General features: G+C 41.1%; 2 protein-coding genes across 2 annotated transcripts in view; both read left to right on the plus strand.

Annotated features, from left to right (window-relative positions):
* Positions 1 to 2,598: 2,598 nt before the first annotated feature.
* Positions 2,599 to 9,978, plus strand: LOC134177069 (probable alanine aminotransferase, mitochondrial). The gene is given in 14 exon segments (XM_062643772.1): positions 2,599 to 2,826; positions 3,558 to 3,653; positions 4,341 to 4,449; positions 4,505 to 4,635; positions 5,901 to 6,014; positions 6,135 to 6,207; positions 7,921 to 8,000; positions 8,154 to 8,287; positions 8,744 to 8,790; positions 8,793 to 8,851; positions 8,912 to 8,977; positions 9,049 to 9,208; positions 9,488 to 9,599; positions 9,663 to 9,978. Coding segments are annotated over 14 exon segments (1,500 nt in total). The 3' UTR covers positions 9,754 to 9,978.
* Positions 9,979 to 12,606: 2,628 nt separating this feature from the next.
* Positions 12,607 to 25,950, plus strand: part of LOC134176723 (serine/threonine-protein phosphatase 2A 65 kDa regulatory subunit A alpha isoform-like) — a 30,681-nt gene continuing 17,337 nt past the window's right edge. Inside the window, exons 1-8 of the mRNA XM_062643380.1 lie at positions 12,607 to 12,706; positions 12,791 to 12,881; positions 12,963 to 13,066; positions 17,494 to 17,635; positions 19,093 to 19,183; positions 19,242 to 19,308; positions 22,090 to 22,170; positions 25,503 to 25,658. Of these exons, the coding sequence (XP_062499364.1) occupies positions 12,629 to 12,706; positions 12,791 to 12,881; positions 12,963 to 13,066; positions 17,494 to 17,635; positions 19,093 to 19,183; positions 19,242 to 19,308; positions 22,090 to 22,170; positions 25,503 to 25,658 (810 nt within the window). The 5' untranslated portion in view covers positions 12,607 to 12,628. The remainder of the gene's footprint in view (positions 12,707 to 12,790; positions 12,882 to 12,962; positions 13,067 to 17,493; positions 17,636 to 19,092; positions 19,184 to 19,241; positions 19,309 to 22,089; positions 22,171 to 25,502; positions 25,659 to 25,950) is intronic.

Here is a 25,950-nt window from a genome sequence, read left to right on the forward strand (position 1 = left end):
ATTAAGGATATAGCCTTATAGCATATAGGATACTCAAGCTTGTGTACAATCAAACCTAAGCCAAGTGCAGCGCAAATTCTGGACGATTATCTAGAGTCATAGATGGGCGTTGACCATCAAGATAAAAACTCGACCATATACGACTTGATCTTTGCAAATTGCTGTATCTGTACATCTGCTCTTTTTGACATAACATTTTATCATAGAAATTTAGTCAAACTGCATGTCAGAGTCTAGAAAGTTGGCAACCCCCATGCAGTCCGAGGTGCATGGCTACTAGGCTGAGGTGCAGTAAAACATACAAGACGAGCTAGCGGATATATACACGACTAATGCTTAATATGACACGGTAGACATAGTAAGACAAATTGGAAATCCGTACCAGCTGCCATTGAACTTCGGTAGAGCAGATATCGCTAAATGTCCATATCAAACTGTTGTCCTTAACTTTGCTAAAAGATGTCTCTTCATTAATCTTATAAACGATTACTTTAGCATTACATTTCTGTAGATAATACAATAGAAAATTGTTTGCGCTATCTTTTTCTATAATCAGCTTTACTGTTGCGACCTTTATAGACATGCAGTAAGCTGCCAATTACCCATGAGTCTAGAATATGAATTAATTAAATAATTCCATCATTCGGGGGTGTTTTCTAGCAAATCATTTTTATTATCGATGACTTCCTCCTATTCTCTTTCCATGTCGTAGTGAAAGTGTGGCAAGACGAGACCGCTAGTTGTCTGTCCCATTGTAGAAAGCAGGTAAGATTTAAAGTCACAGTAGTTTACTGATGCCCCGCTCACAACTACAAATGGTTAGTCGTGTGCAAATATAATTCTCAAAAGTGTATTTGCCATTAGAAAATACTGTTTATTTGTGCCGGCTGCTAGAGTCTGCTACAGAGTTGAAGGCAAGTCTTCAATTTCAAAAGTCTGCCACTGGCCGATACCAGCTCCTATTCAATAGTCGTTGGAGTAGCGGATCCGTCTGGTTAAACGCTCTAATCTCTTCCGCGTGTCTTTCCAGAATGGGTCTGTTTATACTCATAGCTAGAGGGACAAGGCTTAGTCCAAGTACTGACTTCTTGTGCGTTTCAGAAACGTGTGCCCTACGCAATTGCGCAAACAACGAATCTTTGCGGTCCCAACAACATCGAGTCAAAACTTATACTATATGACCAAGGAAGTGATCCAGTACCAGGAACGGAATGACAATATTGTTCATCTATATAACCTGTCTCTAGTGAAACGTTTACGCGGTTTCTTTGTCTACAACAACGACAGGTGTAAGAACGGCACACAGTCACCTACAGTTTTATGAACCATTTCAGGTGCATAAACTATCAGTCAATCGGTTGCGACATCTTGTGACAGTGTCTCTGAAATAGTGCAGCCCTTGGCAAGTGCTATCTACTTTAATTACGTCTATAGAGAACGACTGTAGCTTGAAAGTAAGACCCTTTACAATAGGCATTATTTTAAACAGAGTAGTGAGAGCATTTGTGAAAATTCCTCAAGACACGCTCACAGGGTTGAGGCAAAAGGGCAAATGGCTAAGGAGCTGCCGTTAAACGGTAATGCCCCCAGCCAGATGGCTGGGTTCATATGCACTAAGCAGAAGCTATGAGCCGTGCTAAGCAATTTCCTAGAGCCTGGCCGGGTGCTCGACCGACTGCGACGCCAAATGTAGTGTGGGCACCCGAAGTCCCACCCAGACCCCAGTGGCTGATGGACTTTGTCGCAGTCGGAGGCCTTTGCCACCCCAGTCAAAGACCGGGTGCTCATTTATACTCCTGATTCGAGAGAGGCAATTGCGTTTAAGTTTCTCGCCCAAGGAAATTATGCCATAGCTCGCCATCACTGTGACTTGCACCTGCAACCCTGCAAGGTCCCGAATGTGATCACTCCATAAGATGACTCTCTAACCGACTAAGCTATCGCGCCACACGCTGTGTTGAGAGTTGCACGTGCACCAACCTGAATCCGCGCCTGTTGATCCACCTAGGCTACAAGAAGAAATAGTTGTTGACAGGAGAGCGCGCGGCAATTCTCATCAGCACCAACTTATTTTTGTTTTTATTGTGATGGCCCATGCGCTTGCAGTTTCTTCTACGTATTATTTTTGCTAAATCTACGTAAGCAGTCGCTCCAGGTGTTTGGCCTTTTGCCAAAGCTACAGGAGATAGCCGCAACCGAACGTCTTGATGCATTAATTAATTAAAGGGCACGAGCTATCCAATGCAGTCTCAGAAAAGACGCCAAGAGAAGTTCATTCTGATCATGAATGCGTACTTTTCTAAAGTGTGAACTGATTCTACCAGTGCTCCTGCACCTCTTCTTTGACAGACAGACAGACAGACAGGCAGACCGGCGGACAGACAGACAAACGCTCGAGCAATTTACATTATCGCTGTTTGGGAAACTATATATAGTACGGTAAAACGAGATGTTACCTTTTACAGCTAAAAATTTCGAAAAGATGACTATATGCAAAATAGTAGGAGGCTTCTTTACTTAATTAATTAAGCTATTTTATTGCGCATGCACGCTCGTTATCCGTGTTTGTATAAAGCAAGCAACCAGTCTAGATTTATGATGTCTGATGTTCTTACTCTTCGGGCGATGAGAAGGTGGATGCGATCTTGCTACCGTTCTGTCGAGAACAGACGCGTCTGCAACATCAACGCTAGCGACGCTCGCACGAGATGTAGTCGGAGGTACTTGAAGTCGTATGGAATCAACCCTTTCATCAGACAAACAGAGTATGCTGTTCGAGGTGCCGTCGTAGACGCTGCCTACCTTGTGGAACAAAAACTAAACGAGGTTACTATATGTACATTATCTGAATATTCGTAGTCAATGCCAGGTGCAGATTCAAACTCTAGTTAGAATGAAATCACAGTCTCACTTCATGTATACTATAGGGCACATGAGAGCAAATAAGACCATTGCTATTGAGTTTCCAAGGTACAGTGGAGACATGCTGCAAGGTATACTGTATCTTACATGTTATTGACGGTTGCTTCCGTGAGGTTTCCGGAAGGAAAGCCATGCAGTCTGTTCAATCGGACAGGAAAGCAAACAAACCTTCTGGAAGAGAAACAAAAGCGGGATATATTTTTATCTAGAAGAGAACAAACGTTAATTTGCAGCATGATTTCTTCTCCTAGTTTGAGATTAGATCAAAGTCGAGTTCTTAAGGTTTAGGTGCCGAGCCAGGTTATCATCCTAGCTATAGCTATAATCAATTGCATGCATGTTATTAAGTTGACGACAGCTAGACAACGACTCTAGTACACTTTTCGGCAGTATAACGGATCACCGGTGTATTCGATCTAGTAATTTTAGAACAGATTGCGATTGCCTTCAGCGGTAGTGACTGTCAAAGTCAACCAGCTTATACAGTGTAATTTGCTTTTACAATACATCTAATAGTAAACCTGTGTGATGCTTGGCGAAACTCTACTTTTCAAATCTTACATCTGTGCCTAGACACGCAACTGCATGTCATTTGCTTTGTTTGGTAATCAGGCCTATACGTGTTGCATTTACAGATGACTGCTCATGACTACCCATTTGAAAAGGTGATAAAATTGAATATTGGTAATCCACAAGCTCTGGAACAAAGACCAATAACATTCAACAGACAAGTGAGATGTTCGTGGGTAATGTGTGAGGGTCGATAGCTCGTCTAAAATTTTAGTTGGGCAGTTCTAGGTGAAGAATCGTATACCACGCACTCTAGTACTGCATGACTGACTCTGGGCTTTTATCAAATTGTATAGACTATACAGTAATCTTGAACAGCGCCTGCATGGAAAATTACACGGTTGCCGCCTATATATCAGGCAAATAGCGTTTCTAGCATGTTGACTAGGAAAAGAATCAATGACACAACTTCCGCGACGGCGTCAACTGACTCTATCCATACATTTAGACAGACGGAGGCGTGAGTTGGCGTATTATAGTATAGGATATATAGTAATGTGTATCGACGGCTCTAGACTTCTCGATTTCGTATGCTTGTATGACTTTGGTAGCGCAACTTCCGTTAGCAAGCTCTCTAGGCGTCAGCTGTATAGTGCAACTTCCATAATATTTAGCGGAGTAAATGTTTACTCTACGTATACGTAGTGACATGTAGTGACTCGAAACTTCCGTTGCTTTGATAATGAAGCGTCAGCTGTTGTGCAAGCAACTTCCGTCATCTCCGGAGACGTCAGCTGTAGACCTTCTCTTAGACCGTACAATTGTTTTTACTAAAGATGCCACTGATTGTTCAATTGTTCGATGCGCGAGATATGGGTGTATACTTCTAAATGTGCATATCGTTGTAGCTTTTAGCTGCCTGTGCTTATCCTGCTCTTTGGAGCAAAGGTATCATACCAGATGATGTTGTTGCAAGAGCAAAAGAGATCTTAAGCTCGTGTGATGGACAGAGTATGGGTATGTGCATTGTTATGTTTTTCCCTAATATTAATTGGTGATCGTATACGTTTAGGATCGTATAGTGATTCAATGGGAGTGAGACTTATAAGAGAACACATTACCGAGTATTTGGAGACAAGAGATGATCATTATACTAATATAAGTGACATATTTATGCTTAATGGAGCAGCTAAAGGAGTGAGGGTGAGTAGTTTACGTATATAGCTCAGTTGGCTAGAGAGTCATTTTAGCTAAAGAGTGTATGAGTTTTATCGCGGGGACCCCACATGCAGGGTTGCAAGTTCAAATCACAGTGATGGCGAGCTATGTCATAATTTCTTTGGACTCTCTCTAATATAATAAGTACCTGGTATTTGACTGGGGTGGCAAAGGCCTCCGTCCGCGAAAACGTCCATCAAACCACTGCATGGGGGCCCGGTGGAACATCGGGTGCCATGCAGACCATAGTTGACGTTGTAGTCGGGGGCTCCTGCGAGTGCCCGGCCAAGCTCCAGGAGATTCCTTAGCATGGCCCATAGCTCCTGCGTAGTGCACAAGAACCCAGCCATCTGACTGGGGGCGTGACCGTCTAATGGCAGGTCTATATCCATTGGCCATTTTAACGTTAGAAATGGGAGTTTCTTACTCGAGTCTATGTTGTTTGCTGTTGTGAGCTTGCGGTTTTGTAAAATTATAAATACTGTTTCCTAACTCTACCGCAAATGTTAATTGATGCAAAGGTTCAAGTTTCTAGCAAGGTTTTAGTATGGACCTCACTTGTTTATATCTGTTACATACAGCAGGAAGTTTAAAAAGATGTGGTTTTAAAAAAGAATTTTGCAAAAAATTATTGTCTACTATGTCTAGGCAAGGAAAGATGTTCAACTAATTTAAAAGTATTAGATAGAATCTGGTTATTTTACCATAAGTATCACATTAAAATGATTATGTAGCAATGAGTTTACATAACATTGTATATGATTTTCTTCTGTATGTTTGAAACAGACTTGAATGCGTGGGATAATAAGACTGAAGAAACATGAGAACAAATTCTGTAATGTTTTGTTCCACGATGCCTTACTGATTTGACTCTTAGTGAGATTATTGCTTAATTAATTAATGCATATTTTGCAGTGTTTTGCATAGATGATATGTAGGGTAAATAGGTCGTAATATCAGTGTATATAATACTATGGTACGACTGATAAATCAAAATATAACGTTAGAACTTATAGTGACCAAAACGTCAAACAAAGCTTGGCAATCAATTTGATATTAAAAAACTGTCAAAAACGTAAACATAAATTTGGTAAATTTATTAGCTGCGTTCTGAATTTATATTTGCCTAATGAGTTTTTGAGTGTCTGCTCTATTGGAAAGAGGTTTTAGTAAAATAATTAATTGCCACCTCGTGCTGAAAAATTGAATTTTGTTTGAATGACTATTGCAAGAGTTTGGTTTGCTGTCAGATGATATTGAAACTTATCAGTTGTGATGAGGAAAGAGAAAAAAGTGGCGTAATGATTCCTGTTCCTCAATATCCGCTCTACTCAGCTTCACTTACTGAGTTCAACTTGCCAGCAGTAGGATTTGTTAACGCTAATTCAAGTGCAACTGTTATATTGTTGTCTTTCCTCTTTGTTTAGATTCCGTACTATTTGGATGAATCAGATTATTGAAAATTGAATATTGACATGCTGCAGTTTGCTATAGAAGAAGGCAAGAAATCATGCAAACCTCAAGCATTAGTTGTTATTAATCCAGGAAATCCCACAGGTTAGTGCACGTACTTACAAAAATGGCTCGTGGTAGTCTAAAGGTGTGTGTGTGTGTGTGTGTGTGTGTGTGTGTGTGTGTGTGTGTGTGTGTGTGTGTGTGTGGGTGGGTGGGTGGGTGTGTGTGTGTGTGTGTGTGTGTGTGTGTGTGGGTGTGTGTGTGTATGTGCGTGTGCGCGTGTGTGTGTGTGTGTGCGTGTGCGTGTGTGTGTGTGTGTGTGTGTGTGTGTGTGTGTGTGTGTGTGTGTGTGTGTGTGTGTGTGTGTGTGTGTGTGTGTGTGTGTGTGTGTTGTGTTGTGTCTTGCTTGCAAGTTTATATGACAAAGCAATTAATCCAAGTTTCTGTATCTGTAGAAGTGTTTTCTTCAATATATTAAGCAGTTATTTAATTAGAACATTGTGAAAATAAGATTACGTACATATAAGCTTACTTGCAAGAAACATCAGCTGCAGTTAGCAAGAATTTTGTTTTGTTGTTTCTTGCAGCTGTTTATTCTAAAAATGCATTTTAATCTAATGCTACAACTGGTAAATTTTGTTCTAGTTTTTAACACTTTTTATTTTATATTGACGAGTTTGTTCTAGAATTTATTGAATAATTAGCCAAACATGGCATTTGGTTGTTGTGAATAGTAGTATTAAGTAATTTAACTATATGTTTGCTCAGTGCAGTATGTATAGTATTACTTTTAATGGTATTTACGCAAAAGTTAGTTTATTCCCGTAAAAGGTTAAAATGGAGCCATGCATTGCTACATTATTCACAGAAGATTTACTACCAGCCCATCTGTCTTCTTGAATTTTCCAACAATTAAAAAGTTATGTTTTAGAAGAGATTTTCAGTTTGACAGTAATTAGTTTAAAAAGTTAATAATTTTTTTAGAAAATACTGGCGTACATAAATATGAGATTACTTGTCTTTGAACATTTCCTCTAAGTTCAAAGAATGTTTAAATGTTAACAAGTCAAGTTTTGTTGGTGATAAACTTTAATTAACAGTCACTTGTGTGTTTTAAAAACGTTCAATAACATAGCAATTGTGTAAACTAAATCGCAAGCGTTCACGTTAAATTAATATTTATTTGCAGTTTTACGGTTACTTTGCTTAGTTTGCAGTTAGCCTAAACTAGTCCATTCGTGTATGTTAATTAACGTAACTAATAATTCAAGTTTAATAAATGAGTAATAAAGTTTTAGCATTTGTAATAACATTTGTTACTTTAATTAATTAAAACATGAACTGGATCATTGTTACATAAAAGTCTTAACAGTCTGCTAATTTATTTACACAAAAAATGTATAAATGTTTCATTAGATGTAGCTAAATTAACAAGTAGATTGTAAGTGGATTACAAGTCATCCCTTCAATTTTGCATCTGTAACAAATTATTGTCTGTCATATAGTTGGTGACTTGATATATTGTATTTTCATTGGGTCATTCAATAAGCTTACAATGTTCAATAATGTCTTGTCATTAACATCTTTATTTCAGCATTTGAAAAAGTAAAGTGCTATTTAAATTTCTGTTAGTTGACTAATAGTTTTTCTTAAAGTAAAAATATATTACTTAATAATTCATTAATTTTTAATTTTAAAATTTACAGTTTTAAATTTATAATTTAATGAAATTGTAATTGGAATTAAATTGTGACAGCTTGTGAATAGTAAAGTCGTTTTAAAAATAGATAATTTGTCTGTCGTTGGCTGTGTTAGGACAATGCTTGTCAGAGGCAAACATGATTGAAATTGTCAAGTTTTGTGTTAAAGAGCAACTAATATTAATGGCTGATGAGGTATGATATATTAGTTTGTTGCAAATAGATTAAATGTGTGTACGTGCGTGCGTGCGTGGGTGGTGTTGCTTGCCAGTTGGCTGTAAAGCACTGTAAGCACTAGGTAACAAATGACACGTGCTCTAGCTCTACTCATCTAATTGTACTGTACAGGTGTACCAAGATAATGTGTATTCATCTGAGTTGAAGTTTAATTCTTTCAAGAAGATAGTAAGAAACATGGGATTGACAAATGAAGACTTGCAGCTTGTATCTTTTCATTCAGCATCCAAAGGATTTGCTGGAGAGTAAGTACCACAGTCACAGCCCTAAACAATCAATTTGAACCGTACATGCTAATGATATACATGTTCTATTTACGATATACAGTACTGATCGCAGTAGTGCTACTGCATGTGACAAAATTAATGTCATCGCTGTAGCAATTTGACAAAATTGGGGATAGAACGCAAACTTTAGACACAATAGAGTTGCTCAAACTACATGTTTTATCGAATACCAAATCTGCTTTTAGCTGGAGAACGACACGAAGGATGCACATTGTATATACGCAATGACATTAAATCAACGTACCTTTAGACTTCTATGAATTTACAATAATTTTATATTTTCTTAATTAAGAAATGTTTTTGCGTTAGTGACTGTTTTATTGTATGTAGGATGTTGCTTGTTGCTTGTTGTTTGCAGTTATGTGTTGTTTTTATACATTGTAGTTGTACGTGACTGTTGCCTCACGTTTTTAGGTGTGGTCAACGCGGTGGTTTTATGGAGATGTTGGGATTTAGCAATGATTTAAGCAGCAGCTCCTAAAAATAGCTTCGATCAGATCGTGCCCTGCAGTAGCTGGCCAGGTTTGCTAGATTAGAGCGATGAAACGACTGATTTTGCTCAGATGTGGTACCATTATGTAGATTGTAATGGATGCAATTGTTAAAGGACCGAACAAGAGTGATGAATCTTATGAACTGTATGCGAAGGTTTCCCATGCCAATATCTAGTTAATTGTAAAGTTTTGTGCATGATATGATCTTCATTTATCAATATTTAGGAAAGGAGTGATATTTTACAGTCTTTGAGAGCAAAAGCTCAGCTGGTGACTGAACAATTGAAACAGACTGCTGGCATTGAGTGCAATCCTGTTCAAGGGGCGATGTACGCATTTCCAAAAGTTACCATTCCAGAGAAAGCAAAAATAGCTGGAATGGTAAGTTATGCACATGCTGTTTGAAATTGCCAATATCACTAAATGCAAATTTGTTTGATTCTCACTTTTCTGTCGGAAGATTGCATTCATTTATTAAGCTGGCATTTCCGAACAGCAAATAGATAATTGATTATGACAAAACGTACTGTGTACACTTGTAACTAGACACATCTACAGCTTTAATCAAAGCAACTTAGGACAATTTGGAGTTTCTATACATTGTTATCTAACTAACTCAAGTTAAAACATCGACCAACATATTCTATTTGTTTGCAGAGAAGAGCCATACCTTTAGAACCAGACGTATTCTATTGTCTTGAACTTCTAAACAGCAAGGGAATATGTGTTGTACCTGGAAGTGGCTTCAAGCAACTCCCAGAAACATATCACTTTCGGTAAGATGATAAATTATAGTTTATCAATTTCTTGATCGCTTGATTTGCATCTATTCTGTTTAGAATGACCATACTACCGACGTTCGAAGATCTCAAAGGAATAACTAGGGACATTGCAGATTTCCACCAAGACTTCACTGTCAAATACTCCTAGCACGTTCATACAGGAAATAGTACGTTGTCAGACTGTTGAGCTGGCCCATGTTTGTAAAATCTGACTCCTGCATGTTTATAGTTAGTTGAAAATGAAATATTACAGTATCTTACACAATTGACCATGCCGTGGTAGCGTGGGCGTAACTATGACGTTTGAGAAAGCGTTCAATTAATGTGACTGGCTAGATTTACATGTGACTTTGGGTTGAACAATAAACAATGTTTGCACTCTTTGCATAGAGCTGGGTGTACTAACGCGACTTTGTGTGAGTGCACTCGCAAGTCTAGTGGTTGGCTGAGTATATGTAAAGTTGGCTTGTAAAGAGTAGCGGCAGCACGACACGTTACCTACGTGCTGTAGCTGTAATATCAGAAGTGATGGAGAGCATGTAGAATGCCATGCAGTAATGGTAAGAGATTGGCGTTGTTGCACTTGTTACACTGTTACAAACTGCGTCCTTCACTCAAGGGGAAATAGATAGCCTGAAATAGTCAACATTCGTCTAGAGAAGGAGAAGTAAATTTTGTAAACATTGTCTTTGCAAGATCTGTTAGCTAAGTACACAAACTGCGTCTAACGTGTCTAGTCTAAATTGTACACTTTTGCACTAGCTGTAAATTGAATTATTTTATTTTGTACACGATCGCTTGCTTCAATTTTTTCTCACGCAATTCAAATTATTCAGCTTGTATTTAGTAGTGTAGTCACGTGCTCTTGATGGCGCCATGTTTATCTGTATCCTATAGCTACGGAGGTGTCTTGTACAGCAACACAGCCCATTCTCCGAGATAAAAGTAAATGAAATGCTTGGCTTTGTACGTCACGTAAGAAGCAAAACTGCGACCAGCAATGCATTGCCACACTGGCCCGTACGCTTTGTCGAATGTCTTTTTGATGTGAGCGGCGACGTCTTTCTCGACAGTGAACTTGACAGTCGCAACCGTGGCCGCCTTCAGAGCAAGATCTTGCATGTCTTCGTGCATGTCCGAGGTCTTAACCCGAGCTTCTGTAGAATCCGCCATTTCTACTTTTACCACAAGCTACGAAATCTAGAGAATCGCATAGTCAAACGACTCTACCAGAGCGCTTAGCTTATTCAAGTGACCGTATACGGATATGCAGACATTTACCTTGAGTTTGTTGTTCCGTTGTCTTGCAAGTCGATTTGTGACGATGCTGGCACGTTCTCTTTGGAATGCATTTCTGCGTCGCGTGAAGATACCTTGACAACGTCGTCTTATTGGACCGAACAAAGCAACGCAAGAAGAAATTTGTCTATTGCAAAAGTTTGCACTGACAAATTCAATATATTTTTAAAAACTTTTTGAGTTTTCAAAATGGTGTTGCTAGTAGCTGTAATTAATTAGCTCTGTAGTAGCATCGCTACGGCACGGCAAAAATATGGAAAATACATAACATGACGTATACTAAGCCACTCCGTTTATTTCTATGATTTTCGTTAACCGCACGCGTAGGTAAGTTAGGTTTTGCTCTGAGTTTATCGCCACAAACATCACGTGGCATCGCATTACAGCACGTGCACATACCACTACATTTGATGTGTCAAGTATGCCGTGACGAAATGACATATCCACGCAGGTGTCTAGAGTTGTCTACTAGACCAGTATGACAAACAGGAAATTGTGCTTGTGCTGTAGTGTCGATATTTACTAGTTGAAGAGAAATTTATAGTTTGTCTCACAAACAAGACATCGGTGACCGGTTTAGCGGTAATTTAAACAGTGCTGTCCTGTCGACGAAGCGAGGACACAAGCGCCTTCCCTGTTTCTGTTAGCACACACCTAGTGTGCAACAGATCCCAGAACCTGGGAATCGGTTGGAATGACTTCAACCGCGTAATCTGGAATTGTGAGAGTAGACTAGACGAACACCCTCAATTATTAAATGGCCAATTGTACTACAATGATTTGCTTGTGCTTGTCGCCAAATTTTGCAAGCTAGCATGTACACGTACAAGCCCACTTTCATGTCCCACATAGCCTCGACATTTGTTGGTAAATTAATTAACAAAGGGACTGTATTACAAGACAACATTCGATAGTGCAGTTGGTACCGTATACTTCAATCAAACGCGGCGGCATTTATTTGTAGCTAGTGCTCCAACTGCGGCGTTTATTCGAGGGCGGCGTTTATTTGTTATAGGTTTTCTATCCGTGCTCTAGAAAGTGTCACGGCGACGCTCTAGAGAGATTTGACACCTTTTCGAGAGAAAACGCTTACCATGTCTAGAGTGGCACAATTTGAGACGTCGTGTGATATCTAATCCGAGTAGTGTAGTAGAGAAACGTCGGCGGACTCACGAATGCCTCCGAAAAAGACCTGCGATTTTTCTTCAATAAAATGAGGCGTTTATTCCAGGGCGACGTATTTTAATTGTACTCTCAGCTGCGGCGTTTATTCGAGGGCAGCGTTTAATCGAAGAAATACGGTAATAATAAACCGAGGAGTTGTTTAGTACAGAGTCGTTGCCGACACTAATTATTTAGCTAAATAAAGCTCAGTTGGTCTGCTCACGTGACTAATCAAGCAGGAAGCCTGGTCTGGTTACGCGAGACTATTCTAGAGGAACACATCTATTGCAATGAGATTATTCAAAATTTATGGGCATTATCCTAGATCACAGATTCTAAATAGCGTACACTAGCTAGAAGGGCTGGTAGTGCCAGACTCAACCGTTCAAATTCAGTGATATTAATATTACTGTTGTTTAGAATCAAGCTGAACGGTACGTAGGCTCTAGTATCTGCACGTATGGTACAAGCGTGCACAAATCACCAGATGAAATGATCTTGTAGCATGCACGTGAGTATTACTTGGCGCAAGCGCAAACAGATGCAAACGTAAAACGAAGATGGCAACGCAGGACGGCGACGATTCGCTCTATCCGATAGCTGTGTTGATCGACGAGCTTAGAAACGACGATCTCCAGGTAGCACACGAAAGTGATATCTCTCCTAGCCTTCAGCCTTGTTCCGTCGTCCCAGAATAATACTAATATCGTTTTCTCTGACAGTTACGACTCAACTCGATCAAGAAGTTGTCAACCATCGCTCTCGCTCTCGGCGAAGAACGGACTCGTAGCGAGCTTATTCCATTTCTGACTGGTCAGCCAGCGTCATGGCGTATTTGACGGGAACCGTCTATCGTCGAGTGTGGCTACTAATCACGTTTGTTTTTGTGTACAGACACCGTGGATGATGAAGACGAAGTGTTGTGGGCGCTGGCCGAGCAGCTTAGCATCACGTTCCTGCCACTCGTTGGAGGAAAAGCGTTTGTGCATGTGTTGCTGGTGAGTGACAGAACGTGCGGCACGTGGGGTGGGGAGTTTGAGGAGAACGAGAGCCTGTATAATTGCCCGTATGATGACGTAGACGAAAATTATGTATTGTGGCCAGCTAGTTGTGTGTGCTTTGTGTTGGCATTCGGGAGTCTAGCTTGGTTACAGAAATTGTTAGTTGAGAATGATGATGATGGCATGTCCACTGATAACAGTGGTGACTCTCTTTAGTGTCCTCTGTGTCTCTGGTGGGATTTAACACCTGCTTTTGAACGGCATTCCTTTCCACAAGATTGACAAACAAATGACTTGTTGGTAGGAACAATTTGTTCTTTCCGTTTCTGACGTTGAGCTTGAAGATGTCTAATACGATTTTCTTCAAACTGTTGGAGTGATGAATGGCAGAGAGATCTTCAGTTTGTTCTATCACTGGATAGTTTCTCAAAATGCAGGAAGTCAATCCCACAAGATTTCATATTAGCCTTGATAGAATCTTTATAACGTAATTTAGGACCACCTTGATGACTATGGCCCTGTTCCAGTTGACCAAAAAGGAGTTGTTTGGGAATTCTATCATTAGGCATTCGAGACATGTGACCAGCCCAGCGGAATAACACAAAAGAGAAACCTGCACGTGGAATAGATTAAAGAAATCCTGGAACTCTCATTACAACATGTCGCCGTCTGTGGGACGATGTCTGAACCAAGCCCAAGTCTTGGAAAGACTTTTTTTACTGTTGAGCGAGTGTGTTATAGTTTTAGGGTATTCCAGACTAGTGCTGGTAGCCTGGTTAGACTCCCTGTCTATGTTATTGCGTGGAACTAGGCAGAGCGCGATGCCACTGTTGCTCAACCTGGTGTTTCACGTGCTAACTTCTATGTTGTGCAATGAAGGGGAAGCGGCTAGTGGCCATGGCTGTAGGAGTTGGGGCAGTAGCGTCGTCTTCTATCCTGTTTACGTAATTACGGTCAGTGGACGGGATAGTCGGGCCTCGGCAGCGCTTTCGTCGCTTATTATTAGTAGCCTCTTTACTTTCTATTGATGTCTTTAGGTACTAGGCCTACATGGCATCGCTAGATACCCATTTCATCATGATGTGTTACCGGAAGTGCTCTCTCGTTTCCACGTGATCTGTGCGCCGCCATCTTAGGTACCAAAATAACTGAATTCCACTTTGGCACACGGTGTTACCGGGCGCATCACTAATGGCTATTTGCACAACATCGCAGAGCCGAATATAAAGAATTCTTTTTGTCCGGATAAGCAGGTTTGCCAAAGCCACGCCCATTTTTAGACCACGCCCATTTTAGACCACGCCCATGCTATCAATTTCAGAGCCCGCAAACACTCTATTGCTATTATTATTTGCTATTATTTGACATACGTACAAATCACGACAATATTAATTAACAATTAGTTGAGAATAGTGATATGATCACTGTATATGATATAGATTGTTATATGAGGTTTGACATACACATACATGTAGCTGCCAACCGTCCCGGATTTCCTGGATTGTCCAGGTATTTGGCCCTCCGTCCCGGCATCCCGATCGGGACACCAAATGTCCCGGGATTTCCTTGAACAGATCAACGAATACAACCGAGAGAGTTGATAGCGAAGTTGAAGTTATACACATGTTCAGTTCTGATTCTAATGATCTTTCAAGTTATTCTCTGGCCTGTGGCCTAGTGGCTTCGGTTTTTCTACAGCACATGCAGTTACAGTAAGCGCAAATATTGATGAAAACTATGAGGTCGTGCCTTCTGCGAGTGCGTCATGTGGGGCATGGCATTTGGTACGTGGTGTTCCAGGAATGTATGCTAAATTTAGAGAATTTGGGCATCCAAGTCCCGGAGGTTTCACGTCCAAAGGTTGGCAGGTATGCATATAATGTACAATGATCACTCATACTAAAATCCTTGGAGTATGCTATGTGCTGCAATGAAGTGAGACGTCATGGTAGTCTGTGTGTGTGTGTGTGTGTGTGTGTGTGTGTGTGTGCGTGCGCGCGCACGCGCATGTGCATGTGTGTGTGTGTGTGTGTGTGTGTGTGTGTGTGTGTGTGTGTGTGTGTGTGTGTGTGTGTGTGTGTGTGTGTGTGTGTGTGTGTGTGTGTGTGTGTGTGTGTGTGTGTACGGTACGTGTGGACTTGAGGTACAGTCTCGAGGCTGCACCAAAGCGCCCTTGGATGCTCTGGGCAAGCACCTAGGTTATGTCAGCACAGCCTAAAACTCTCAGTATTGCCAGAGACCCCACCTAGAAATAGACTGGGGTACTATCTTGAGCATTGTACTGAAGGGCATATTAATTTGTCTATTGTTTGTTCATTTGTGTGTGAAGGGGTAGTAGCGTGTCCGTTTGGAGAAGGAGGAGGAGGGTGTGCGTGTATGTGTGTATGTTTTCTGGGATGTTAATTGGTAGATTTGCACCAAATGGCAAGAAGTGTGTACTCCAGATATTTTAGCTAAGATCTTGGATACTTTGAGAGAGCACAGATGTGTGTGCAGTGGAACTTGCTGTGCTGGTGCTTCTCATCAGTTTAGCAGATAATGCAGCAAACTGAATGCTTAGTGCAGAGGGAAGTCATAGTGCAAAGCATCTTGAAATAATTTTTGACACCAACTTTCCAACACTCCATTAAGCAATCTAATGTCAGACTACAAGGTTTGTTATTGCACACACTAATAGGCTTGCTGCAAATATGTCTGAGTAATAGGTAGAGTTAGAACTGACTCTTTTGTTGTACTGAATTTTGAATACTTTTGGTGGCATTTTGATTTCTATTATACATGCTTGCCCAAGGTGTTCTTGCCCAAGTTTTGTCCCAACTGGCAACAATAATTGAGTTATGGCAACATTAATCAAGTTATGATGTCATGTATAGTAATGACTTCACTTTTACCACGTCACTCTTTGATATACAGCTTTTTAGTTGGCCTAACTATAGGCAGACTTATCTTTGTAAAGTTGATGTTTCCAAGCATTGACGTCTTTCTTCCGTAACAACATTCTAACTGTAATACAGCACAGGTGTACGCATGCATGATCAGTCAGTGGCAGATCTAGGAGCTGTCCCATGGTGCACCAGACACCCCAACCGCCAAAGAGCAAATTGAACTTTGTCATTAATCTAATCTCAGTGCTGGCGCCAGTGACCAACAAACAACCTAACACCAGACAAAGAGCCGTATATTGACTAAAGGATTAACATCAGAGCCGACTGACTAAGTTAACCTTTAATTAATTAAGCCTTGCAGTTCCTCAGCGCTCTGGATTCTGTAATTGATGACTATAGTAAGAGAAGTTTGAAATGAATATTTTAATGTTGCTCTTGCAATCTGGTAAGGTTCACTGTGTGGTCAACTGATAGTTACACTAAATTGATGTGCTCAGCAATTTAAGCCCTTTGAAAATCTCACAAAAGTTGGAACACTCCCCAAATGTTTTTTGGATCCGTCCCGGTCAGTAGTTAGCCACAAAATGGAATAGGGCTGTGCCAGGGTGCTAGTAGCTGGAGACAGTGTACTCTCTACAGAGTTTAAGTTCTTTGAATAGGGTGCATGTACTACTGTAAGAATCTTTGAAATCTTAGACCAGCTCATGCTATCAACTGTGTGTGTGTGTGTGTGTGTGTGTGTGTGTGTGTGTGTGTGTGTGTGTGTGTGTGTGTGTGTGTGTGTGTGTGTGTGTGTGTGTGTGTGTGTGTGTGTGTGTGTGTGTGTGTGTGTGTGTGTGTGTGTGTGTGTGTGTGTGTGTGTGTGTGTGTGTGTGTGTGTGTGTGTGTGTGTGTGTGTGTGTGTGTGTGTGTGTGTGTGTGTGTGTGTGTGTGTGTGTGTGTGTGTGTGTGTGTGTGTGTGTGTGTGTGTGTGTGTGTGTGTGTGTGTGTGTGTGTGTGTGTGTGTGTGTGTGTGTGTGTGTGTGTGTGTGTGTGTGTGTGTGTGTGTGTGTGTGTGTGTGTGTGTGTGTGTGTGTGTGTGTGTGTGTGTGTGTGTGTGTGTGTGTGTGTGTGTGTGTGTGTGTGTGTGTGTGTGTGTGTGTGTGTGTGTGTGTGTGTGTGTGTGTGTGTGTGTGCGCGCGTGTGCATGCGTGCATGCGTGTGTTTGATGTTGTCACCTGGCAATCATAGGCTGACATTTTTTTCCGGCAAATTTTGTCTTGAGCATTCGGGCATGACAATATTTAATATGCTGTTAATGGTGGATTGTAATTATGAGCTAGCCTTGTATGAGACCCTCTCCTTGCACTGTTGTATGACGCGACAACGGCGTGAACACCTGCGTCGTCGTGTCATATGGAGCACAACAGCGCAAGGAGAGGGTCTGGTATGAGGCTAACTATGAGCTAGCAAGTACCATAATTTGGCTCTTTAATACAACTGTGAAGTTGGTGTCTATTTAGCCTTTCTGGATAATAGAAACGGTATTTTTGTTTATAGCCTCCATTGGAGAGTCTTGCTAATGTTGAAGAGACTGTAGTGAGAGACAAGGCCGTGGAGTCTTTGCGATCACTGGCTGCCGAACATTTGCCTACTGATATGGAACATCATTTCTTGCCATTGGTAAAGAGGTTGGCTACAGGTACAGCAATTATTAAACGGGTGGCAGGCAGGGAGGCAGACAGACAGACAGATGGACGGACTGAAAGACGGACAGATAGATGGACAGATGGATGGGCAAACAGACAGACAGACAGACAGACAGACAGACAGACAGACAGGCAGGCAGGCAGACAGAGCTTCTATGTGCTTGCTCTGGTTTGTCAGTCATCACTTTAGTTCTTCTTTCGTCTGCTGTTTAATGTTGCCGGCCACCCGTCCGTTTTCACCATCTACCTGCTCGCCATCGCTGCTTTCTGGAGTTACTATTGCGCCCAAACCTGCTTATGGAGCTTCTACACACACACTCTCTCTCTCTGGATTGTCAGTCATCATGCTGTTGTTTGTTTTGTTCGTTGCTGAATGTTCTCGCCCACCCGCCATCCGTCATCAATACCTGCCCTTCGTTGCTGCTTTCTGGAGTTGCTGTTGTGGCCAAACCTGCTCATGGAGCTTCTACGTGCGCTCTCTCTGGATTGCCAGTCATGCATGATGTTGTCATTTCTAACGTATGCTGTTCACTATTCTCGTCCACCTGCTTACTCGCCTTTCCTTACCACTTCCGGGAGTTACTGTTGCCGTCAAGCCAACTATATCTAGACAGGACATCTATGTCCCTTTATCTTTGTGTGTTGTAATTTTATTCTTTTTTGATGGACATTTAGCTCAGTAGTTTTTACCTATAGTGTTCTTGTAAAGTTTTGCTTTTTGTGTTTGAAATAGTGAAATAAGACAGACAGACAGACAGACAGACAGACAGACCGACTGTCTTTGATGTGGGCTCAGGCACCAATGTAGAACTTGATGTAGCCTTGGCTCATTCTGGGGCAATAGACACATTGTCCCAAGCTTTTAAGAAGGAGGGAGCAGCTGCTGCAAACAGGAAGAACAGGAAGTTAACCAAATATTGTCAAGTCACACTCTCTGGTGCGTCTTCCTTGACACTTGTTCCACTTGTGTTTGAGCATTTCGGCCATTGGGGAGAACGAGCCACCAGGTGCCTACGGGAATTATCAACCAGGTCGACGGATGATGATGATGGGAATAAGAATGCTAAAGAGTTCATGTGTTATTGGAGCAAAAGATTCTCAACAGCGGTACAACGTTGCAATGCTAAGACTATTGCAAGGAAACTATCACGCCTTTTGTCTATGAGTTCTAGCAATGTAAAGAACTATCGTACTCAGTTTGGGTACATTAGTTTGTGAGGTGTATTAACCCTATTGGGTCTCTGGAACATTTTAAATAGGTTTGGTTGTAATAGCATTTATTTATGAAAATATATGAAAAAGACAGACAGAAAGACAGCTAGACATACCTGTTTATAACTAAAAGCAAGTTTATTGTATGAATACTGACAAGCAGATGGACACAAATAATACCCATAACGTATAGAATGCACATCACTTTACTGTACGTGTATGGTTGTATTATGTGTAGGTGATTGGTTTACTTCTCGAACATCAGCTTGTGGTCTTTTCTCAGTCTGCTATCCTCGAGTGAGTGAACCATTGAAGGGGGAATTGATTCAGTAAGTGGTCTCTCTAACTGTCAATATTTCTCATTTCTCATTCAGTGTTTGAATATAGACTATTTCATTCTCTCTGTCATGATGACACTCCAATGGTGAGACGAGCTGCAGCAGGAAAACTTGGGGTATGTGAGCTAACTCGTGTATGAATAAAATAAGCTTTTTGGTGTGCAGCTGTAGCAACTATAGTTATAGTATTTGCTGTTAGTAACGGTATAGATATATGCAGGTTAAGGGTTCCAACACTTGAAACAGATTTAAAGTGCATTTAATATGCTTTGCAGTGGATGCATATTGGATGTGGATTCAATGTGCTTCGAGCCATTTCACAGTAGAAAAATGCAGTCTACGTATGACATCATAGATTTGTACCCACGTGTAAAAAGTAACTTTCGTCACAATGGCTGCCAGTTTGTTTGGGTTTATACAATAGGTAGATCTTTATCTTTGGCTATGGTATGTCTACCTATGCCACAAGCACAGGATAGAGAGAGAACTTAGATCTTTGTTATTCACAACTCCATCTAGCTGGCTTTGGATATTATGCTCCCCACACAGAAAAGGGCTCTTGTAGCTTGCGCTGACCATATATCCGCCATCTGTTTCATGCTTACATTTGGCTACACTACGAAGCCATGTGGATGGCCATGGTGCTATGTGAAGGCATCAATGGGTATTGAATTTTGAGGAAATCTACATTGAAAAGATACAAAAACATTATAAATGTATTTTAGTAGGAATGGCTACACAAATCAGCAAAAAGCAAACGAACAAGTGTGGATGGTTCAATACTGTACCAAATTGAGAGTGCCATGACTTACTCACACTGCATGTGTTTTAATTTTCTGCAATGGTGAGTTGGTCATGGCACCCTCAATTTGGTACAGTATTGAACCATCCACACTTGTTTGTTTGCTTTTGCTGATTTGTGTAGCCATTCCTACTAAAGTACATTTATAATATTTTTGTATCTTGTTCATTACTTTTTGCATGAACTGCACTAGCTGTGTACAGCTTACAGGGTGCCTCAGAATGAACCCAAACTACAAAGAATGGGCATTTCATCATTATCTAATTGAAACCACTGTGGTAGACATTGCTCCTAACATTTCCCAATAATGTATGGTGGGTCAGGTGCACTTGCTATGCCATTAGATCTAATTACACAAGCAGTCAGATGTTACCATAAGAACGTCCAACGTAAGTGCACTTTCGTCAGTTGCATTCAGTTTTAAGTTTAGCGTCCTGGACAATTTGTAGCCGCTGAGCGCGTTTTTGTAGATAAGCCTACGGTGTGCTGCAGAGAGATTAGTTACGCTTCCTTTGTTGTCTTAATTGTTACATCATTCATAGACAAGTTTGTCAACTCCTCGCATGTCTCATCATAAACGTTTTTGGGATTTCTGAGAACAACAAAAGAGGGTGTATGCCTGCTAGTGCCAAATACCAGAGCATGCACAGCTCTGCTTCCAAAATGGCGGAGGATGCACCGCACCGCTCACACAAATCGTGATAGTCGTATTTTTGAACCTATTGCAAAATGAGCAAAATGAAGAAAAAGTCTTCTGGCCAGTATAGTTTGCAACAAAGAAATGCAACCAGTTCAGTCGGAGAAAGCCTGCGAAATGAGAAAACCCGTCTGAAGAAAGTTAGTTAGTTAGTCAGATGAAATTGTGGTATATTGCAAATACAAGCCAAATGGTTTTAGAGGTTGAAACTTGGCACACAGAGAACAAAAGCAAGAGTCTTCAGTAATGCTATTGGTTTTTGCAGTAGTGCTTCTGAGCCAAGATAGAAAGGGGGTGTAAACGAGCTTAAGTATTGACATCCCCTGCCATTCCTAGATGGTGACTATGCGTCACTATCAATATTTGCCCATAATAACGCCCTGGAGGTTAGAAAAGAAACGCTTTTCCTGGCATTACTAGGGGGCGGGCATTATTTTGGTCTCAGGCGTATACATGGTTGCAAAATGTTATCGTTTGGCTAGTCATCACGTAGACACTCAAGACAGAGATACCACAAATGCGTGCAATTATCTTTTGGCAAGGTCAAAGGTACTGGTATCCATACAGAATTAGCGTACACGCAGAATCTAAACATTACGCACACTAACCAGAGTGGTCAGCCGGAAGCCCATTAACAGCATCAGTATCAGTCATTGCAACAAATAAGTAAGTCTAGCAATAAGCACTTTCACTCAACACTGATACCAGCTCATCAAATGCACACAGATGTTCTGCGAACACCATTTTTGTTTATTCTGCACATGCATACCCTGGGCGTATACTTGGGCATGGGCATGGGCATGGGAATTTTTCAGGCTGATAGTTCTGGGCATTATTGTGGCCGAATATGGTATAGTGTAAGAAGCAACTGTTTCTTTCGTGTTATGCTGCTATTATGCTGTCATCAGACTATCTGTGTACATTGACCCATTCTAATTTGTGATGTTTCTGTATTTGAAAATTAAATGTTTGTGGATTGTGAGAAAATGCTGCTATTATTTGTTACTCAATGGTACTGTAACTACATTTAGTTGTGTAGTTATTTATTTGTTGGATGTAAGATAACTCACTTGTCGAACCAGTCTGCTACTATGTGACACAGGGCCAACATTGCAATATTGCGTAGCAACACATTTGCTTGAGAATGTGAAGCTCTGCCTTCAAGACAGATCAGATATTGGATATGGAAATTTGACGTTTATCTTGGTGGGCAAGAGACGAACCTGTAGTGGCATATGGTGTATATCTTCTCGTAGCTTTTGAAACTCAGTGTTAGTTAACAGGCACTGACATATTACTAAAGTGTTGGTAGTCATAATTGAGGTGTTATTACGTTGATTGTCGTCCAGTTAGTTTTATGTTGTGTTTTGACCATGTGACATGATTGCTGTTGTTTAGGAGTTTGCCAAGGCAGTAGAACTTGAGAAAATGCGTACTGAAATGGTGTCACTCTACACAACACTAGCTGATGACGAGCAGGTATGCATTGTGTGTATCTAGTCACTAGATATGCAAGATAGAGAGTAACTGCTTATATTGGATGTGAAGGTAGTATGAGCTTAGAAAAAGTAACTTGATTATGTTTGCCCTTGTGGAATGACCTAAAACAATGTGATTGTGTGATTGTCATTGAGCTAACCAGAACAGGCGGACAAAACAAAAGTTGCAACATTTAGCATTGACTTTGACACTTTTACAAAATGAATGTTCATACTGGCATATCATGCTAGTTTCCCAGTAATGCATTACACCAGGAAATAACCAGGGTGTCTGGATGGATTAGATCAAGTGTATTTAGATGCTTTTAGGAAAGATTTGCTTGGTCTCTAGGTTCTCTCACTTTAGACATGCACGCGCGCGTGCACACACACACACACACACACACACACACTTCACTTCACGCTGCGTTCATTCCAATGAGAAACGATGCAGGCCAAGGTCACCATAGGCTATATCGGAAGAGTGGATGTTCTCTGACAGCAGAAACGCTCGTGGTTGTGGAGGCCTTGTTGGCGGAATGTTTGGTGACAGTATTGACATTGACTAGTCAGGGACTGACCATGTTTCTGTCTCTGGTGGTTTACAAGGCCTGCATGATTTACAGCAGTAAATCCACAACCAGCAAAGCTGCAGTGTAAAGCAAACTCTGATGTCGTTTGCCTTGCTTACACACACACACACACACACACACACACACACACACACACACACACACACACACACACACACACATACACACACACACACACACACACACACACACACACACACACACACACACACACACACATACACACACACACACACACACACACACACACACACACACACACACACACACACACACACACACACACATACACACACACACACACACACACACACACACACACACACACACACGCGCGCGCGCGCGCGCGAAGAAAATAGTGAATTATTTTGGCTCAGACGGACTGAGCCTAGGTAGGAAATTCTTGTATGATGTTACATGTATAACTAAGTGCCTCCCCTACTGCAGCCATTGTGCATGTAATTTAATTTTTACAACCAACTTCCAAGGGAGAAATGACGTTAAAGGTGCAGGGTCATGGTTGGAGTTGCGCACTGCATCTTTTTGGAAAAGGGTGCACTTTTTCAAACACTCAATAACCGCGAGGACTCAGACGTTCTAATTTGCACTGAAGGCAATGCTAACTTAATTAAGTTCCTTTATAGCCTGATTTGGAATGATCAAGACATTGCAGTACGAGGTTGCGTTAGACCGTGACTCTAGTAGAAATTGTAGGCTTTTTAGATGTAGTTCTTGGAGTTTTCTTCTAAAATCTCAAACTGAGGTTGCTACACTGCAGTTTCGGTAAAATTCGACAATCACCCTCGCTCTTCGGTCCAGATCGGAGTTTCTTACGCTCTGCAAATGACCAGAGAGCACACGTTACATTCCGTATGTTTCATATGCCGTATTCACGTCTTTCTCTCAGAGCAACCAAGCGCACTCAGTTCAAAGTGAGCACCAAAAATTTGTGTTGTTTAAATCTTTCACTGCTGCCGTGCCTGTCAATTGACACTTAAATAGCCGGTTTTGTAGTACTTTGTCTATTGACTTTCGCGCATGCTCAACATGTGAACAGCATTTGAAGGGCTTACTGGCGATCGAAACTGATTTTCTTGCTAGGACACTTGAACATACGTTATGTACCATAGCTGCTACGCAAAAGCTACCTCACTGGAGATTGGCTCAAGTGTGCATGTCCGACAGTGACCTTGCACCTTTAAAGGCAGCTGAGGTTTTCTCTGGATAAAGCTTGCTAGGAGGCACCTAAGTTTATGAAATTAACAGTTACATCATTGGAAAGGCCATCATGTGCTAAGAGACATGGTTTACACTATCATGTATGCGTACCGAATGATGTTTTGTCCAAACACGTCTCAAGACTGGTACAATATTTGGTCAGACAAACAACACATTTGGGGGGACATTGTCTTATGGCCTACCGTTATTTTCCACACTGCACACACACACACACACACACACACACACACACACACACACACACACACACACACACACGCATGCACACACACACACACATGCACGCGCACACACACACACACACACACACACACACACACACACACACACACACACACACACACACACACACACACACACACACACAAACAAACAATGGCAATTTTGTGATTGACTATACTGTCGTTGCAATTGGCAGTAATCTATGTCACTATTTTAGTATCCAACTTGCACTACAGTCTAGAGGAGAATTAGAGCATGTTCACACTGGGCCTAATCATGATTAGTGTAATGCCATTCTAACGCTGTAAAGAGTAGTATTACAACTGCATTAGTGGTGGTAGTGGTTGCCCATGACTTTGGCATGTGAGGTAGCGTAGAAGAAGAGCATGCCGCTGATGTTTCTGATGTGCTGTTGTATGTTTAAACGTACACACTCAGCAACACTGCGACGTATACGGAAGCGCAGGCAGATGTGCTATGTACGTTCCTGTACATGTGACAACTTCCTGCCATCTCTGAAGGAGCTGCCAGAGAAAGCAAACTGAATGTTTTCCTCTTCAAAACCTAACACAATGGATTCGTCAATGCGAATTCTTGCCGGATATGACAGATGAAAACTGTCGAGGCTAATCACACTCACATGCCCACGTGACTTACTAATCATAGTTGGTGGTGTGAACATGTTTGCGCTAATGTTGGTCTAATCACAATTAGTCTAATCTTAGTTAGTCCAGATGTCTGTGTGAACATGCTCCTAGGTTGTCTACAGGAAGCTCCACAGGTGCAATCTTTATTGCAACTAGATCTCTTTGATACTTTTTCTTCTAGTTGCCTGTTGATTTTATCACATTGGTTTTAACCATTTATAGGTTTTCATGAGTTTGGATGCTTTGCAGTACTCTGCCTTTTTGCTAGTCTTGCAACAGCTGTTTGTTTGCCAACATAACATGCATGTGGTAAGGATTTTAATTGTTTTTTGTGTAGGCTTGCCTGTTCTAACATCAATAGCACTGTTATGGATGATTGCATGTATTGGGAAGTTTAAAAACACATGAATACAATGCCAGTATACAACAGCTTATAACAGCATACTTTTGCTTGAAAGGATTTTTTGACCAGAAATCTGTTAGACATTAAATTTTTATCTGTTTAATAGTTTGCTCATAGGGTGGTGTGTAGTACTTTAGCAACAGCAAGTAATGTATAGCTAATTGACTATTTTTGTAGATTTACAGGTTTAATACGAGGAAGTTTGCTGATTGTTTTTCATGTTGCTTAGGATTCTGTTCGTTTGCTTGCGGTTGAGGCATGTGTTGCTGTTGCTGGCCTTTTACCACGTGCTGATATTGAGCCGCTTGCTATGCCAACACTTAGACAGGCAATACAAGACAAGTCATGGAGAGTTCGTTACATGGTTGCAGACAAGTTTACTGAGGTCAGTGCGTGTTAGCCAAAGATTTTGGCCAATTTTGTTGCAAACGTTTTTAGGAATGATGTATAGTATGATTTCTTTTGTGATTGTATGTAGTTCTTGTCATCATCTATGCCAAAAGGCTATGTTTTTTGTTTGTTTGTTTGTTGACAGCATAAAGCTAAGCATATAGACAGATATTTTGAAGGTTTTACCAGAGGTGGGTTTGGCTTAGTTTAGATGTGGTTTAATTTTGGTGGTCAGTTGGACACTGAATGTATGGTTCTCTTTGAGGTTGACTCTTACATAAAAGTTC

Source organism: Corticium candelabrum, chromosome 3, assembly GCF_963422355.1.
Source record: "Corticium candelabrum chromosome 3, ooCorCand1.1, whole genome shotgun sequence".
Lineage (NCBI taxonomy): Eukaryota > Metazoa > Porifera > Homoscleromorpha > Homosclerophorida > Plakinidae > Corticium > Corticium candelabrum.